This window comes from Gopherus evgoodei, chromosome 3, assembly GCF_007399415.2.
Source record: "Gopherus evgoodei ecotype Sinaloan lineage chromosome 3, rGopEvg1_v1.p, whole genome shotgun sequence".
Taxonomy (NCBI): Eukaryota; Metazoa; Chordata; order Testudines; family Testudinidae; genus Gopherus; species Gopherus evgoodei.
In genome coordinates, this window is record NC_044324.1 from 90069009 (window position 1) to 90086931 (window position 17923).

Genomic DNA, 17923 nt, shown 5'->3' on the forward strand with positions numbered 1-17923 from the left:
CAGTAAGATCTTTTAAACTGAAAATCTACTCAAAAATGTATATTTTAGAAGTTAGTTTTTGTATTATAAGACTTGAGAATTAGCATGAATAAATGCTCTGAAAGTACTAATAAAATTCATCACTAAGCAAAGTGCCATTTTTTTTTTGTAAGAATGCAAATTCAAGTCCAGCACAAGCTTCATCACTCTACCAATATGACTAAGGTTCCTGATTTGTTCCTTTGCTGCCCTATGTTATACCAATAGCCTGGCTGATCCCAAATTTTGAATCTCAACCTAACTTTCACTACTTCCATTCTTATTCAAATAGTGATGAGCTCCAAAGTCCAAATTGTGCTAACCACCAGTTCTTTAAATTCATTCTCTCCTCTTCCTTGCTAAACAATTTTACTTCTCCCAAGCACACTTATCTTGCCAACATTCAAAGTCTCTTCGCTACCTTCAGTTCCTCCTTTCACTCCTCACTGTCCAAGACCTTGAAAGTTTTCCCAGTCACAAAAATCTTCTAACTTCTATCTGTGCTCTTCACTACATCCTTGTATGCCTGCTGTCATCTCTTGTTACTTTTCCTATTCCTTTCTCTTCATGCATATTCTTGCATCCATTCCCAGCCCCCGAAAAAAAAATTTTCCTCAAATCTAGCCCTTCAGCCCTGCTGAGTTCAGCTTTCAGACCTCTTCTTTTCATACAGACCCCAGCTGCAGCTCCATGCCTTCATGCACACCAGGCAGGGCTGGCTCTAACATTTTTGCCACCCCAAGCAAAAACAAAGAGCACTACCCCGCCCCCCCGAGCGTCACGTCGCCCCAGTCCCTGCCCCAAGCATCGCATCGCTCCAGGCCCGCCCCCGAGTGCCGTGCCACTGAAGCCCGTCCCCGCCGAGCACCGCGCCGCCCAAGTCCCAACCCCCCCCAGCACAGCACTGCGCAGCCCAAGTCCCCACCTCCCCCCAGCGCCGCCCGGCCGAACCAAAAAAAACCCCAAAACAAACCCTGAATGCCACTTGGTCCCAAGGTGCCGCCCCAAGCACGTGCTTGGTAGGCTGGTGTCTGGAGCCAGCCCTGACACCAGGGGATTTCTGGTAACCATTCAAATGAACAGTCTGTGTCAGGTCTACCCTCCTGCAGGGAGTTTCTGACACATTACAGTCTCTAGTTAGTTTCCAACCCTAGCCAGGTTTCTTGCATGATGTGGTAGCTGCCAGTCTACTCTTATTCCAGGTCAGCATCCAGCTGAGCTGTGTTTCTTCCTTCCAGCTCCTCCTTCCAGCCTGACACCCAGGCTGAATGGGGTCACTGCAGCTTATTAACCCTTTCCTGGTCAAAATGGGGTTTGTATAATCCATCACAGCTACTTTATTGTAAGGACTCGACTTTGGAGTGGGTAGGTGGGCTGGGTGAATGACTCTGGTGCCTTGCTGAGGGGGACACTTTCAGAGCACGGTGTCCTGTCCTAGCTCCCCCTGCTGCTCCATGGCCATCTGCAGCTGCTGCTTCTCCTGCCACTGCTTCTCCTGCCTCCACCTAAGCTTGGAGCTGCCCTGGCCAAGCTGCTCCTGAGACCCTCCTGTCTGCTGTGCAGAGCACAGGTGGGGGGATGATTTTAGGGTGTCCTCATCTCCCCACCCGTGTACACAGTTTCCACTGAGCTGGAGTGGGGGGCAGGAGCCTGTGCTACTGCCTCTGGGTCATAAGTAGGGCCCTACCAATTTCACAACCTGAAAAACTTGTCAGGGACTGTGAAATAAGCCCTTCACAATGAAATCTGATCTCCCTCAAACCAGCTGGGCTGGGGAGGGACAGGACTTGTCCTCCCTCTGATAACAGCTGTGAAGGGGAAGATCAGGCCCACCTCCACAGCACCCTCACCTCTGCACTGCAGCAGCCCCAGAGCTGGGCTAGGGGCTGTCTCCCTCCTGCAGCTCTTGCCCAAGCTCAGGGCACCCAGGCTGGCCTGTCCGAACTCGAGGCTGCCACTCCTGCCCCCCACAGCGTCTCCTGCTGGGGCTGGAGGCAGACGGGCTCCAGACGGGACTCGAGGTTTCCACTCCCTGCAGCTCTTGCCCAGGCTCAGGAACCTGGGTTGAGGGCTGTCACTCCCACAGCTTCAGCCCCTGCAACTCCTGCCAGGCTCAGGGCTGCCGCCCCACCTCCCTGGCTCCCACCTGGGCTCAGAGCCCTTGGCTGGGGGCTGCCACTCCTCGCTGCTCCAGCCAGGACTCGGGGCTTTCACCCCCGACAGCTCCTGCCTGAGCTCCAGGCTTCTGTCCCCTGTGGCCGTGAAATTGACCAAAGTGAGCTGTGAATTTGGTAGGCCCTAGTAATGAGTGGGAGCTGCTGGCTGCTGCTGGACTTCATACACACACACACTCCCTCCAACACATACTTGTATTATTATTGTTGTTACTTCCTGGTACTTCCCGTTGAAATGTGCAATGCACGTATATTCTCTGTAATTTTATTCTTTCAAAGTTCATTAAGGATTACAGTACTGTTATTTTAGTTTTTTTTACTGGTCTGCGCATTTCATAATTTTATTTCTCTTATGCTTAAAAGTAGTGAGTTCTAAAATGCCTGGCTGGAGCAATCATTATTACTACTTTTATTAGCACAATATTGTGCTTTGTAATTCATTATTTAAAGTGGTACAACCAAATAACGGTATCCTTCTAGAATGTAAATTTAGTTTTATTCACTTTAGCAGAGCCAGCTTAAAAAAATAGCTAAACGCAACTTTGACACTGTGCAGACGAAGGTCATTTATTTTTAGTTATATCGGTAAAAACTTAAAACTTGTATGAAAATAAATGCAGTTCAAAGTATGACACTCATAGCAAGGAAGGAGTTAAAGGTTAGTGAGCCACATACACGATTATCAGTGAACAAATTCTAAATTAAAATAGGAGAATTTCCATTCTTACTAAAAGAGAAGAATCCTTAATCACATATGTTAAAATTAAATAAATACATTTTAATGGAGTGAAAAAATTGGCTATAATACAGTAGATAATGGCAGTAAAACAGTGTGTGTTAGAGAAAGAACGCAGTTTTATTTATCTCTACGAAAAATAATGTCTAAAATATCAAACTTGCGTTTCTGATATCTGTGTTAAAGCTCCAGAATGGTTTTCTCAAGGCTTGGGATTGGGAATGGGAATATCTTCCTGCATTATCTCCTCATTGTTCTAAATTTACATATAAAACTTAAAATGTGGCTTTAGTTTGAGTTTGTATATATTTTTCTTTATATAGCAATTAGACACAGTGCTCCTGTCAGCTAATACCTAAGTAATTAACTGCAAAAAAAAAGTTTTCAGATGTCTAAGTAGCCCCTGGAATCACGTTTGAAGTTGCCGCCCACCGTACAAAATCTGAAATGGTGCCCCTGGTGAGCCAGGAGTGGCCAGATGATTGCAGAAGGGCTGTGGGCTTTATTAAGATACAGCCCCCAGCCCGCCTTGAGCTGCAGGCTGAACACCAGGCACTACAAGCCACAGCAACAGCACAGAAGTAAGGATGGCAATACACCATATACCATGACACACTTACCTCTGCGCTGCTGCTGGCTGTGGCTTTGCCTTCAGAACTGGGCATCTGACCAGCAGCCACCATCAGGTTGTCCAGCCAGCGCTTAATTGGTGCTGAGGCAGACCTCTGGCACCTCTTTCAATACAAATTAAGCACTGCAGGGAGGCAGCGGGGCACAGAGATGAGGGGGATGGGAAGCCTAGGGAGCCTGTGGGGGCCAGGGGTGATGGGAGAGTGGGGAGCCCACAGGGCACCAAAATACAAGTTCGCCAGGGTGCCATTTTCCCTAAGACTGACCCTGTTTATACTAGTAAAAGGAATAAGGTAGAGAACTATTGAGAAGGAAATGGGCTGGAAATTATTTCAAGACCCATCAACCGTGGGTACAGATTAGATAAGAATCTGGGAGGGAAGGAGGTGAATAATCATCATCTTCCAAATGATTCAGGGCATACTTCACATACACCCTAAAATGGGTATCTGCAGAAGCTATTATTTAAGGAGAATATGCCTCATTCTGAAGTACAATGTGCTTTTATAGTGCTGTACCAAAGATTTTTTGCTAAGAATCTACAAAAGGCCTACTCCTCCAGTTCTTATTCTGTTCAGACCAGTCTGCCAAAGTAATGACAACACATTAACAGGGTTCTAGATGGAATCCAAACTCATTTACTTGTAACCTAAACTGAATTTCAGGCCAGCACTCCATGGTAGAAATTACTACATATAACAATCACTGGACTACCTCATTGTACATTTTCATGTTAAATCAGTACATCTTTATCAGAACGTGAAGTTCTGTACAATATATACATACATACGCCCCCCTCCCCAGTTCTCCATGTCTAAAGGGTTCTGCTCCAGAACTGGTGGAAGTCTCCAGTTGTCATTGAGCTGCTGCATGTAAAAAACAAACAAACAAAAATGTCAGGTTTAAACACACATTGTAATGTAACAATGTGGGGTTCAACTTCACTGAATTTGGGTTTAAACATCAAGTTTGAGATGTTTAAATTGTAAGGAAAGATACAGAAGTAGACAGAGGGAGTAAGGCCCATGGGGACTTGGAGAGAGAGCAAGACAGACACACATGTAGACACAGCATAGAAAATATGTATTACCATGTTTTCCCGTAGCTCTTCATTCTGTGTCATTTGAATAATTGCCTGGAAGAGTCTAGGATGATGTTGTATTAAAACTTCACAAGTCTCTCCATACCCACCCTGTAAGACAGCATTTTTAAAAACAAGCAACTATTATACAACAATTTTAAAAATAAGTGCTGTATTTATACTTACAGCCAGGCAATCCATCCAATACTAAGGAGCAAATGCAAAAGACTCTTAAAGTCCTAATCTCAAAGTAAAGACTTGAAAGTTAAATAAAAAGTGGACTTTAGGTGTTGAATGTTCATTTATCTGTATTAACAAAAAATCCACTCGTGTCAATCATTAGTAATCTCAGTTTCTTTTCTCAAAGTAATCAATTTAATCCTTGAGAAACTACAATAACTTTACATTCCAGCAGAAATTTTAACTGCTAATTAAGAAGAATGCTGAAAACAATAGATTTATACACAAATCATAATGGAATTAGCTCCTGCTTTCACATTTGGTGAGTATTGCTATTCTAGCTTGTTGCACCCAGAAAATTAATTCCCCAAAACAAGGTTAAGATGCCTCAGCTAGAGGTTCCCAAACCACAAGCTCATGGGACAATTTTTTTTTTTAATCTTACAGATCCTGGCAATAGGATAATCACATAAACAATGCATAAAACTTTAATTAAAATGAACAAAACAAAAAAAATCAAAGTATTATGACTAGATATGTGCCCAAGACACCAGGTTTAGAAATAAACTTCCCAAAAGATTCCCAAAATTTGGAGTTTGAATTATATCACATCTCTAATTTTGTTTCAGGAAATCTACCCTAGATGACTTTTGGCTTTCCCTACCAGTCAACAGCACTTATGCTTCAATTATATTTAAAAGTATTAGAATATTAATATAAGTCTTTATAATCCTCAGTTTCCTCAACAGTTTCACATCAGCACATCTTCAAGGTCCTGTGTCAGAAACATCTTTACAAACAAAGCCCACTAGAAAGGCCTCCTTTAAGCGCAGGTAAATAACACTTTAGAATCAGCCAAGTGTAATCCCCCCAGAACTGAGCACTTGCACAAACACACTCCAAGTTCCTGTCAGTCCATGGAGCACAGTACTTCAGGTATCAAAACTAGAGTCATGTCAGAATATGCTGGTTGACGAAGAAAATATGCAAAATAAGAAGCTATACATATTAGAGGAATCCCCAGCTGGCATTCCTTTCACTGCTCACTCAGCACAGAACACAATCCCAGCAGAGATTAGCTGGCTGGCAGTTATAAAAGGCTAAAACAAGTCTCAGTTCTGCAATCTGGTTTCTCAGATTGCGCAGGGGGAGGCCCCCCCGCCGGGCCAGAGAGAGCGAGAAGAATGATGTATTCAAAATTAAACGCACCAAAGGAGTGTATCCACTCCCTTCTCATCACAAATGAGTTGAGCTACCAATGCAGAACTATTAGGAGTGAGCAATATAAAAAAGTAGTGGTTAGGAAATACAGTTTTGATAAATATATAGGAAAGGAACATGCTAAGGATTGCCTAGTGCGGTATTTAAAAGGATATAAAGTATAAGTGAGTTAAAAAAAAGAATTGGATAAGTTCATGGAGGATAGGTTGCTATTAGCCAACATGGGCAGGGATGCAACCCAGACTCTGGGTGTCCTGAAGCCTCTGACGGCCAGATGCTGGGACTGGATGACAGGGGACAAATCATTCAATAATTGTTCTGTTCATTTCCTTCTGAAGTGTCTGGCATTTGCCACTGTCATAAGACAGGATACCAGACTAGATGAGCCATGGCCGTTCTTATAAAGCATCTTAAAGCCTCTAGATGTTCTATTCAGTACTGTCCTAGAGGCAGCAACATCCTTAATACTCTTTCCTATCTCTAGGATAGGAATGTATCATTTACCCATTTCCTAACTTACACTGTGTAGATTCCACCTACTGTGCTGGAAACAAACCAGCTATTTGTTTAATTTTTCTAATTAATGTCAAAATTTTCCACTTACAGAGAATCTTGCATATGCCAAATGGTGTTATATGAGTTCTTCCAGTTTGATCTCATCATTGATAAACTAAAGACATTCTACAGGTTAAACCTGATTTGGAATTATATTAAAGGTATGTTACTCCCTAAGGCTTTTGTAGAACCAAAAGAAATGCTAGCAAAGATGTAGACTGAGGGAAAGCAGAGTACTGAAGCTGAGGAAACTGTGCCCAAAGTGATAGTAATTAAAACCCTTAAACTTATTAGACACAAAGTTGATGCTAAAAAAGTGTTGTGAATGGAGCAAGACATTTTACAGATTAATCTATTAAATCAATCTTTCAGAATCATCCTTCTTTAAAAGATTCCAGAAGCATGAATAGCAGAACTACTGCCTAAGAGACCTTTCCTAACTTTTAAAGATGACCTGGAAATAGTGTATTTAATATCCTGACTCTTGATCCTTTGTCTTGCCAAACAAAAAGAAACAGGTCACTGGAGTTACAAGATACTCACTAATGTACTTACATTCTATAAAACCTCGTAGATTTCTGACAAAACTAGATTTTGTTTTGCATGGCAGCTGAAAATGTGTAGGAACAGGAAGTCATAACATCCTCATCCTTTTTAAAATAGAGGCCTGATGCAGAGATTGCAATACCTTTAAAAAATTGAAGGCTCAGCAGCAAAATCTTCTTGATCTCCTTGAAAAGTTAACATCTGAAGTAATAAGTTATTCTTACGCAGAGGCCTTCGGCTCTTAGCTGTTTTAGCAGTTTGCACATGAACACCTAAAAGAGAATGTGTTACCCCAAGATGATGTAATTATGGTATGAATAAATGTGGCCTTTAAGAAGAGACTAAGCGAACGGTTGTCTGTTTACTTCTTTTAAGACCCTAATCTTGTGAGCAGCTATTTTGTGACAGAAGTATCAATCTTCTATATGCCTACCCTAATAAGAAGGTAATCTTGGTTGATCTGGATTGTAGCATGAATATACACTCTGCCTAATTACTCAGGAGAAGAAGAAAACATTTTCTAATGGAATTAATAGACAGAAAATGGCATGTTTTGCTATTTTGAACTAACCAAGAAGTCAAACCAAAAAAGAGTTAGGCGAAGCTGCTTCCCTGAAACTCCTCAAAAGAGGTCTCTGACCTCTAGGGATGAAGTCATTGTTTTCAGATAGCAGAAATAAAGGAGGAGGAAAAAAAAATCATTCCATATCAAATTTACACAAAACACTGGTGAACGTAAAGCAAATTTATACCTGTACACAGAGATCCAGTGGTGTAACTCCATTTTTGTCTGGTAAGTATTTGGCTCCTCTCATCAAAAGGATTTGTGCAGTGTCTCTTTGACCATGGCTACATGAAACAAAGGAGAAAGTTTACCAAAAAGTATTTAGCCCATGAGTGGTACATGTGTCTACATTATATGCTAACAGTGCAATAGGTGTTCCTCACAAACTTTGATTCCCATACCAATACAAACTAGGGACCAAATGCATAAAGTTACATTACAGAAATCCATAAGTAGAAGCACAGAATGGAAGATGACCCCTCTTCTGTGTCAGAGGGACCACTGTTAAGTGGCTGTTCTTCAGCCTATTGCCAAGGTATATTACAAGCACTGGCTTGAGTTGGAATTTTTTGCATATTCATACAGGAATACTCTGACCAGAAGTAGCCTCTAGGCCCATTTGATGGTTCCTGAGTGTAATACAGTGCACAAGGAAAAATATAGGCATTTTTAATGCCACTTTTACACTGGAAAAGTGTACTTAGAGAAGATTATATGATTGTTTCCAGATGCCTAGTAAGCTTTCATCCAATACATTTTAAATAAAAGAATCACTTATATAATGTCTATAACTAACCATGTTCTTACAATAGACTGTAAGGGTAAGAAAACAGATGTTCTGTTACTTAAAAAACTCAAATACAGCTATGTTAAATACTCTATATTTGCATGAGCGGAGTTTGAAAGACAAAACAGACCTATTCTGTCATCCAGTACATCATCCTGACAGTGCAATAATGTGGTGCATGTGTGCATTTTTTTTACAATAAGTTTTTAGTGCTTTGTCTAATCTAGATAAAAATATTCAGAGTGATGGGCTTTACTACTTCCCTTGGGAGACTATTTCAAAGTCTAATACATCTCATTGTCAAAGCTCTGGGTCAAGGAAACAGTATAACTACTTTATGTAACATATAATCAGCTACTTTATTGTTGCAGCTGGTGGTAACCCATTAAAGACCAAAAAGCAGTAATTATGCCACACACTCCATATGGCTACACTTAAGAAAATTCATTTTCCAATTAAATTTTAAAAGGAGAAATGGAAAATTAGATATAAGTGCTTCTATAGTCACCAGAATACTATACAGCATGTTATAAAATGGTGTTAGCCTTTACAAGTGCTCTATTTTTAGGCATATACCATCAATTACAGTAGTTTTTATTTCAGAATGGGTGAAATTCAGCCCTCCAGGAAGACCTAGCACAAAGGCTTCTACACCAATCAAGGACGGTCTTTACCCTCTGCAAATGAAGCAGTTGCACAGGAGAAGATTACTAAATTGACTACTCCTCAAAATCAGTTGGCCTAAAACCGTGCATGAGAGCTTCCATTACTACTCCAGCCACAGAGGCTCTATACTGCATTCCAATGCCCTGACCCTAGATTTGTTCAGCTCTTAAACATCTCCTACAAAGCCCAAGTAATGTGGCTTTAAGTGTATTACATGAATTTCATTCCGAAAATAGTCTTAACCCCTGTATGCCCTTAAACACAGAAAATATTTTGCAGACTTATTGGGGATATACATAATATTAGAATCAGGATGGACAAAAATCAATGATTTTTTTTAATCTGATTTTTTTTTATTTAAATCGAATTTTTTTGATAGAATGCCTTTTGAGGAAAAAAGCAATCTAAAGATACTTTTAATTAAGACACATTATAGCTCAAAGATCTCATCATGGAATTAGGGATTATAAATTCTAGTTCTATAGTATGAGACAATATATGCATTTAATGTTTCAGAAAAGTTTTGTAAATGAGTTCCAGTAGTTCACTGATTAGGGATTTCACAGACGTCTGTATAGATTATTTAGGTTAATCTTTCTATCTACCCAATGAGACTCGGTATCTTCTAGATTGAGCACCATCAGAGATGCTTAGTTTTGCAGTTCTCAAACTGCAGATTGTGTCTGCAGAGGTAACATGCTTGTTAACAGCAAAAATGTTGTTTATTAACAAACAACAGACCTCAGCTCTATTGTCCCTCTGCAAATCTGTGTGCAGAGTGTCAATTCCTTACCTCTCTAAAAGTGCAAAGTTTCAAGAAGTTCAATGAATAGAAGACTTTTGGGGGTGGAATAGATCTGGACAAGGAGAAGAAGTCTGGAGATCAATGTGAGAAGTGAGGGACATGTGCTTCTTTTATTAAAATATTATATGTTCACTGTTGAAGCAAAAAATCCAGAATACTTAATGTTATAGTTTTAGTTAAAATAAAACAAATTTAAATGTCTGTCTGGTAATGTTCTCCTCCTAATACAGCATGGCAAGAAATCCTCCAAATAATAATTAACCTGTTGAACTGGATATAGTTCACCTCCCAATGATTTCATAAATATCTGCTTCAGTTACCTTTGGTAAATGAAATAACCAAACAATCATTCATTTTCTGATATAGCTGTAAAACTAAATCTGAAAAGTTTTCAAAATAAATCACTGTTTAAAGATGTAGGTTTCGTTTTTAGAAGGTACACACTATACATCTATCTCCGAGTTGTGAAAAATATGTATTAAGGTTATAACAACCAACAAGAATGCACTTATGTAGAAAACCATGATTACATCAAGTCTTCCTGCCTCAGTGATTTAAATCAATTTGATTTAAAATCAAATCCACCCTGATTAGAATGTAACTGAAATATAAAATTAACATTTTGGGGTTCTCCTCTTGACTTTATCTGAACCAGGAAGTATCTCAACCAAGGATTTTTCATTTCAAGAAGTCACCATTGAACCCACCACACAATCCTTTCTTTTCTGAAAGGTTTAAATGCCTCTAAACTGGAGCAACTCAGTTGCTTCTTCTAATATCAATATCAATCCCTAAACTGAGTGCTGGGAGACCTTCAATTAGCTAGTTTCTATTTATTCTCTCCTTCCCCTCTCCCCAACTGCCAAGAGCTGCATATGTCTGACCTCCAGCAGACCAGGCTCCCACAATTTAGCTCTTAGCAGGCCACCATGTCAGCCCATTTCTCACTTTGTTTACATGTATAATTTCACAACAGGTTGAACTATTTAACCTGTAATCAAAGCACCAGGATTACAGAATTGTAGCTGTCCCAACAAATAGCTAAATGGATCCAATTAAAATAAGGAGCTATTGGAAACTGAATTAAACATAGAAAACAAAATTTCAGTCCAATACTAAGTCTTCAGGACAGGGCTGGGCTGGGCAAACTATGGCCTCTCATGGCTTTGGATACGGCCCGCGGGACTGACCACCGGCATGCTACGGGCCCTGCACTGCTCTCAGCAGAGGCCGGCCTAATCTCCCTGCAGCCCCCAGCACCACCCCCCACAGCTCCCATTGGCCAGGGATGGGGAACCGTAGCCAATGGGAGCTTCGGGGAAGGTACCTGGAGGCACAGCAAGTGCAGTGCACAAGAAGCCCTTCGCCTCACTTCCCCTAGGGGTCCCTCCTCACTAGGGAACCTGCCCTGGCCCAGTGCACGCTGCCGCCACCTCGGAGCCCAAACCCCTCCTGCACCCCACCCCCCGTCTTCCATAAGCCCCCTGCCTGCACCGTGTACTCCTCCTGCATCCCAACTCCCTGCCCTGAGCCTCCACCGCACCCCACACACCTGTGCACCCCAACTACCTGCCCTGAGCCCCCTCATACACCTCACACCCCAACTCCCTGCTGTGAGCTCCCTGCTGCACCCTGAACCCCTGTGCACCCCAACTCCCTGCCCTGAGGCTCCTGCTGCACCCACACCGATCCTGCACCCCAACCCCCTGCCCTGAGCCCCCTGCTGCACCCCACACCCCTCCTGCACTCCAACCACCTGCCCTGAGCCCCCTCCCAGTGTCCACACCCCTCCTGCACCCCTGCCGAGCTCTCTCCTGCACTCCACACCCCTCCTGCACCCCAATCCCCTTCCCTGAGCCCCACATACGCCCTGCACCCCTCCTCTGTCCCAATCCCTCGCCCCGAGTCCCTTTCTGCACAGTGCAACCCCTCCCACACCCCGCACTCCCTACTGCACCCCAAACACCTGCCTCTGCATACAATTTCCCCACCCAGATGTGGCCCTCAGGCCAAAAAGTTTGCCCACCCCTACTTTAGGACATAGGTTTGTATTCTATGACAAAGTAGTTCAGATAGCTCATTCACTTTATGTTGGTCAGTTTATAAACAGAGCATGATTTATAAAGGCATGTTTAACCAGATTATAGGTTAGCATCCATTACAGCAATGGTTCCAAACCATTTCCATTATAATCTGCCTTTTTCACATGCTCAATTTGCCACCCCCTCAAATATTGCTTTTTTAACAACTGTTTTATGCCATACTCTATCAAAGAAACTGAGGAACCATCTGATCAGCATCCTATACAGCAAACAGGAAAACATCAAAAAAGAGCTCTCCAACCTGGAGATTCATTAATAACCAAACTTCCATACAAACGGACTTCGCTAAAATAAGACAGGAGATCTACATTACTCACTTCACCTCTCTACAAAGGAAAAAGGACTGTAAGCTGTCTAAACTCCTACCTGCCTCATGGCGCCACAACCATGGTACCCCCAACCCACCCAGCAATATCGTCAATCTATCCAACTACACACTCAGCCCAGAAGAAAAGTCTGTCCTATCTCGGGGACTCTCTTTCTGCCCTCCCACCGCCACCAACATGATACAGTTCTGCGGCGATCTGGAAGCCTACTTCCGCCGTCTCCGACTCAAAGAATACTTTCAGGACAACACTGAACAGCGCACTGATACACAGATACCCTCCCACCAACAGCACAAGAAGAAGAACTCCACATGGACTCCTCCTGAGGGTCGAAATGACAGTCTGGACCTCTACATTGAATGTTTCCGCCGACATGCACAGGCAGAAATTGTGGAAAAACAACATCGCTTGCCTCATAATCTAAGTCGTGAGAACGCAATGCCATCCACAGCCTCAGAAACCACCCAGACATCATCATCAAAGAGGCTGATAAAGGAGGTGCTGTTGTCATCATGAACAGGTCTGACTAACAAAAGGAGGCTGCCAGTCAACTCTCCAACACCAAATTCTACAGGCCACTTCCCTCAGATCCCACTGAGGAATACACTAAGAAACTGCAACATCTACTCAGGACACTCCCTACACTAACACCGGAACAAATCAACATACCCTTAGAGCCCCAACCAGGGTTATTCTATCTACTACCCAAGATCCACAAACCCGGAAATCCTGGATGCCCCATCATCTCGGGCATTGGCACTCTCACTGAAGGACTGTCTGGATATGTGGACTCTCTACTCAGACCCTATGCCACCAGCACTCCCAGCTATCTCCATGACACCACTGATTTCCTGAGGAAACTACAATGCATTGGGGACCTTCCAAAAAACATCATCCTAGCCACCAAGGATGGAGAGGCTCTCTACACGAACATCCCACACACAAATGGAATACAAGCTGTCAGGAACAGTATCCCTGATGATGCTACAACACAACTGGCTGCTGAGCTCTGTGCCTTTATCCTCACACACAACTATTTCAAATATTTGATGACAATATATATCTCCAGATCAGTGGCACAGCTACAGGCACCCGCATGGCCCCACAATACGCCAATATTTTTATGGCCGACCTGGAACAACGCTTCCTCAGCTCTCATCCACTCATGCCCCTTCTCTACCTACGCTACATTGATGACATCTTCATCATCTGGACCCATGGGAAGGAGTCTCTGGAAAAATTCCACCACAATTTCAACAGCTTCCACCCCACCATCAACCTCAGCCTAGACCAATCTACACAGGATGTCCACTTCCTAGACACCACGGTGCAAATAAGTGATGGTCACATTACCACCACTCTATACCAAAAACCTACTGACCGCTATGCCTACCTTCATGCCTCCAGCTTCCATCCCGGTCACATCACACGATCCATTGTCTACAGCCAAGCACTGAGGTACAACCGCATCTGCTCTAACCCCTCAGATAGAGACCAACACCTACAAAATCTCCACCAAGCATTCTCAAAACTACAATACCCGCACGAGGAAATAAGGAAACAGATCAACAGAGCCAGATGTGTACCCAGAAGCCTCCTACTGCAAGACAAACCCAAGAAAGAAACCAACAGGACTCCACTGGCCATCACATACAGTCCCCAGCTAAAACCTCTCCAATGCATCATCAGGGATCTACAACTCATCCTGGACAATGATCCCACACTTTCACAGGCCTTGGGTGGCAGGCCAGTCCTCGCTCACAGGCAACCTGCCAACCTGAAACATATTCTCACCAGTAACTGCACATCGCACCATAGTAACTCTAGCTCAGGAACCAATCCATGCAACAAACCTCGATGCCAACTCTGCCCACATATCTACACCAGCGACACCATCACAGGACCTAACCAGATCAGCCACACCATCACCGGTTCATTCACCTGTACGTCCACCAATGTAATATACACCATCATATGGCATCAATGCCCCTCTGCTATGTACATCGGCCAAACTGGACAGTCGCTACGGAAAAGGATAAACGGACACAAATCAGATATTAGGAATGAAAATATACAAAAACCTGTAGGAGAACACTTCAACCTCCCTGGACACACTATAGCAGATCTTAAGGTGGCCATCCTGCAGCAAAAAAAACTTCAGGACCAGACTTCAAAGAGAAACTGCTGAGCTTCAGTTCATCTGCAAATTTGACACCATCAGCTCAGGATTAAACAAAGACTGTGAATGGCTTGCCAATTACAGAACCAGTTTCTCCTCCCTTGGTTTTCACACCTCAACTGCTAGAACAGGGCCTCATCCTCCCTGACTGAACTACCTCATAATCTCTAGCTTGCCTGCATATATATATGTACACACCTGCCCCTGGAAATTTCCACTACATGCATCTGACGAAGTGGGTATTCACCCACGAAAGCTCATGCTCCAAAACGTCTGTTAAGTCTATAAGGTGCCACGGGACTCTTTGCTGTTTTAAAAACAGAACTGGAACAGAATTAGTCTTACAATGAAGTCTTAAACTTGCCACGTATATAACCTTCCGTGAAGACTAGTACTTTTGATAGTCTGAATTTTTTTTTCCCCCATAGTGTTGTTTGATAATTGTATACCAAGAATATATTGTACACCTGGAATATTGACCCAGCATGCAAAGCTGGTTAAATATTGGTTATTTTAACAGCTTCCTATTCTAAATCTAAAATTATGACTTTAGTTTATTACAGTATACCCTGTTAGAAAGGTGCTTAGCCTGCAATATTAACAGACATGTAATCTTATATACATGTGCATGTCTAAAACTTATGACAAAATATTCAAATACTATACCATACAGCATTCCAGCAAGAGGCAGAGTTCAGACTAAATACATTCTTAGTTTTCATATTTCCTGATTTGGGTTCTTTGCTATACATTGAATTAGTGTAGTTTTGTGTATTAAAAATTAAAATTTTACATTTTGTACAGTATTTGGAAGTCAAATATACCATACCTGCAAGCAAAATAGAGTGGAGTTGCTCCTGACACGTTTGGCCTGTTAATATCTGCACCACTGTCTAACAAACACTGCACTGTCTTTTGGGAAAAGGAAAAAAAGTAGCGTCAAAACTAGAAAGAAACTAACAAAAATATCACTTGGCTTGAAACTGTTTAGCTTTATGCATCTCTCTTCAGTTATACGAGTAGATTTAATTTCCAGTAATACATCTCAAAAACAAGAAACCTAAACATTAAGAAAAGGATTCTGACAGCTATACCCTGAAAAGCTTTCACATAGTCTAGTCTCTATTTCTAAGACTTGGCTTTTTAATAAAAATGCCTTTTATAGGACTTCTGCCATTCTGTAAGATCACTGAAATCAGATCCTCCGAAAAAGCTTATACTGAAGTTAAATATTTAATCAGTAAATTGAGGTTAAAAAATATTGTAGTTTTGAAAAATATATTAAGAGGAAACTAAGTAAAAACGAACAGTGTAAAGTATGAAAATGCTGAGCTAAAGTACTTAACCTCAACTCTATCCCATCCACATGATGTAGATGTGTGTCTATAATTATCAGTCTGATTGTTAGCTGATGTCTTGAAACTTGTAACCTTGACAGCTTGCCATCAGGAGCCCTGTCTGATGGTTCACAGAATAACTTTTTGACCGCGGTAGAATGGAGAATTGGGCTGGGAAACAGTCCAGAGACCACTGCTTACTCTAAGTGGTCTATATCACTGGATAACAGGATCACTGGTCCATATGATCTTAAAACACTTTTAAAAAAAAAAAAGATTCAAATCTGTACACATCTATTCTATATGTACATGCTTAATCCTAATGCAAAATCCATCCCCAAGATAGAGTACAAATGTTTAATTGTATCTGATTAAAAGTAACCAAGTTGCCATATACGTTTTTCTATATATAATCATTCTGACAAACATGGCTCAAAATACTATACATTATAGTGAGTAATGCACACAAAAAAAATTCAAGAATATTAAACACTACACCAAGATCTGCAACCAACTATGCAATATTGATTAATCAACTGCATGAACAGATGTGGGATGTGCATTGAATTATTTATACTCTCAAAGGAGACTGCAGGATCACCCACACAAGAATAAACCATTTATTCCTATACGAGTACATGTAGTTAAGAATTATTAAGATAGAATTATTCACATGCCTATCATTTAACCTTCATATAGGTGTATGACTAGCCATAGTTTCAAGAATATATATTTTATTTTTTAAAAGAGACAGGTATTACCAAGGTTTTAACAATTACAGTCCGTTCAAATGAGTTTCATGAACTTACTGTCTTGTGACCATTTTGGCAAGCCACGTGTAGGGCTGTCTGTCCCATTGCATCTTCAACATCTACGTTATTGACATGCTGTACAAGATCATGAAGTAGTTCTGTTCGCCCATTGACAGCAAGCCAGTGAATCTAAGTAAAAAAATCAAATTACTAATATTCTTAGTAGTCAATACATACATATATTTCATAAACACAAGTGTACAAAACCCAAGGCTTTGTGGCCAAGATTTTCATAAATAGGATCCTAGAATTAGCTGCCTAAATATGCATCTAGAAGTCTAAATCTGTGCCTGAATTCACACCAGCTCCCTTTGATCATGAGTAGATTGCAAGAATGTGTTTAAGAAGAGGATCCTCAAACACTGTACCTGCTGAGGAATGTAACCAGTAGACTACCTGAATATCCTACTGATAGGAGCTACAACCAGCAGACTGGGAGTTAAATTTAGATTCTTGACACTCAAGAGGTACACAAGAAGAGAGCAATTGGTGCCAGCTAAGACAATCAAGAATGTTTGAGGGAGGGGCCCTCTGCCTTGATATCAGAAGTCCACATTCATTGTTCAGGCCAGCAAAACTAGCAGTTGCAAATATAACACCATGTGGTTCCACAACTTTACCCTTCTTAATTTCAAGTCAAAGCAGTTTGCTACAATACCAGCACAGAGGAATGGAAAAAAGTTAAAATCCTGTATAAAAATGATCACTTCCTGGTCACTGAGGAAGTAGGTGGAAAAAACAAAAAATTAACCTTGAGAATATAAAGTTGCATTTCTGAAAATGTTTTATTTGAACAAAAGATTTTACTGTTTTAGAAATATTTTGATCAATTTTGTCACTGGTAAATTAACAGTTCCACAATACTTTACAATTATATATTAACAGGGACCCTTCCAGTTTTAATGATTGTAGATCTAGTCAAACACTTAGCAGGAACAAGCTATAAGCATTTTCAGTAAAGTTAGCATATCACTGGTTTATTCATTTCAAGAGAAGCACTTCAGTGACTTAACTAAAATGGATAGCACTTACTGCAGTCAGACCTTCATTATTACAAATGTTGACATCTGCACTATATTCTAATAGCTTGCTCATACATTTCTTCTGTCTGTAAAGGAAAGAACATATGCAATTCCAGTCATAAAAAAAGAAAAAAGGTCTGCAGAAAACATATCTTCCCCATGCCCCTTTCAGACTAATTCG

The 17923-nt window shown here is 41.4% G+C and overlaps 1 protein-coding gene across 3 annotated transcripts in view; it reads right to left on the minus strand.

Moving 5' to 3' along the window:
• HACE1 (HECT domain and ankyrin repeat containing E3 ubiquitin protein ligase 1) overlaps positions 1-17923 on the minus strand; it is a 93128-nt gene that overhangs the window by 64037 nt on the left and 11168 nt on the right. For all 3 annotated transcript variants that reach the window (XM_030556016.1, XM_030556017.1, XM_030556015.1), the window contains 5 exons: positions 17753-17828; positions 16718-16849; positions 15401-15483; positions 7894-7990; positions 4649-4750 (listed from right to left, as the gene is read on the minus strand). In XM_030556016.1, coding sequence (XP_030411876.1) covers positions 4649-4750; positions 7894-7990; positions 15401-15483; positions 16718-16849; positions 17753-17828 — 490 coding nt within the window. The remainder of the gene's footprint in view (positions 1-4648; positions 4751-7893; positions 7991-15400; positions 15484-16717; positions 16850-17752; positions 17829-17923) is intronic.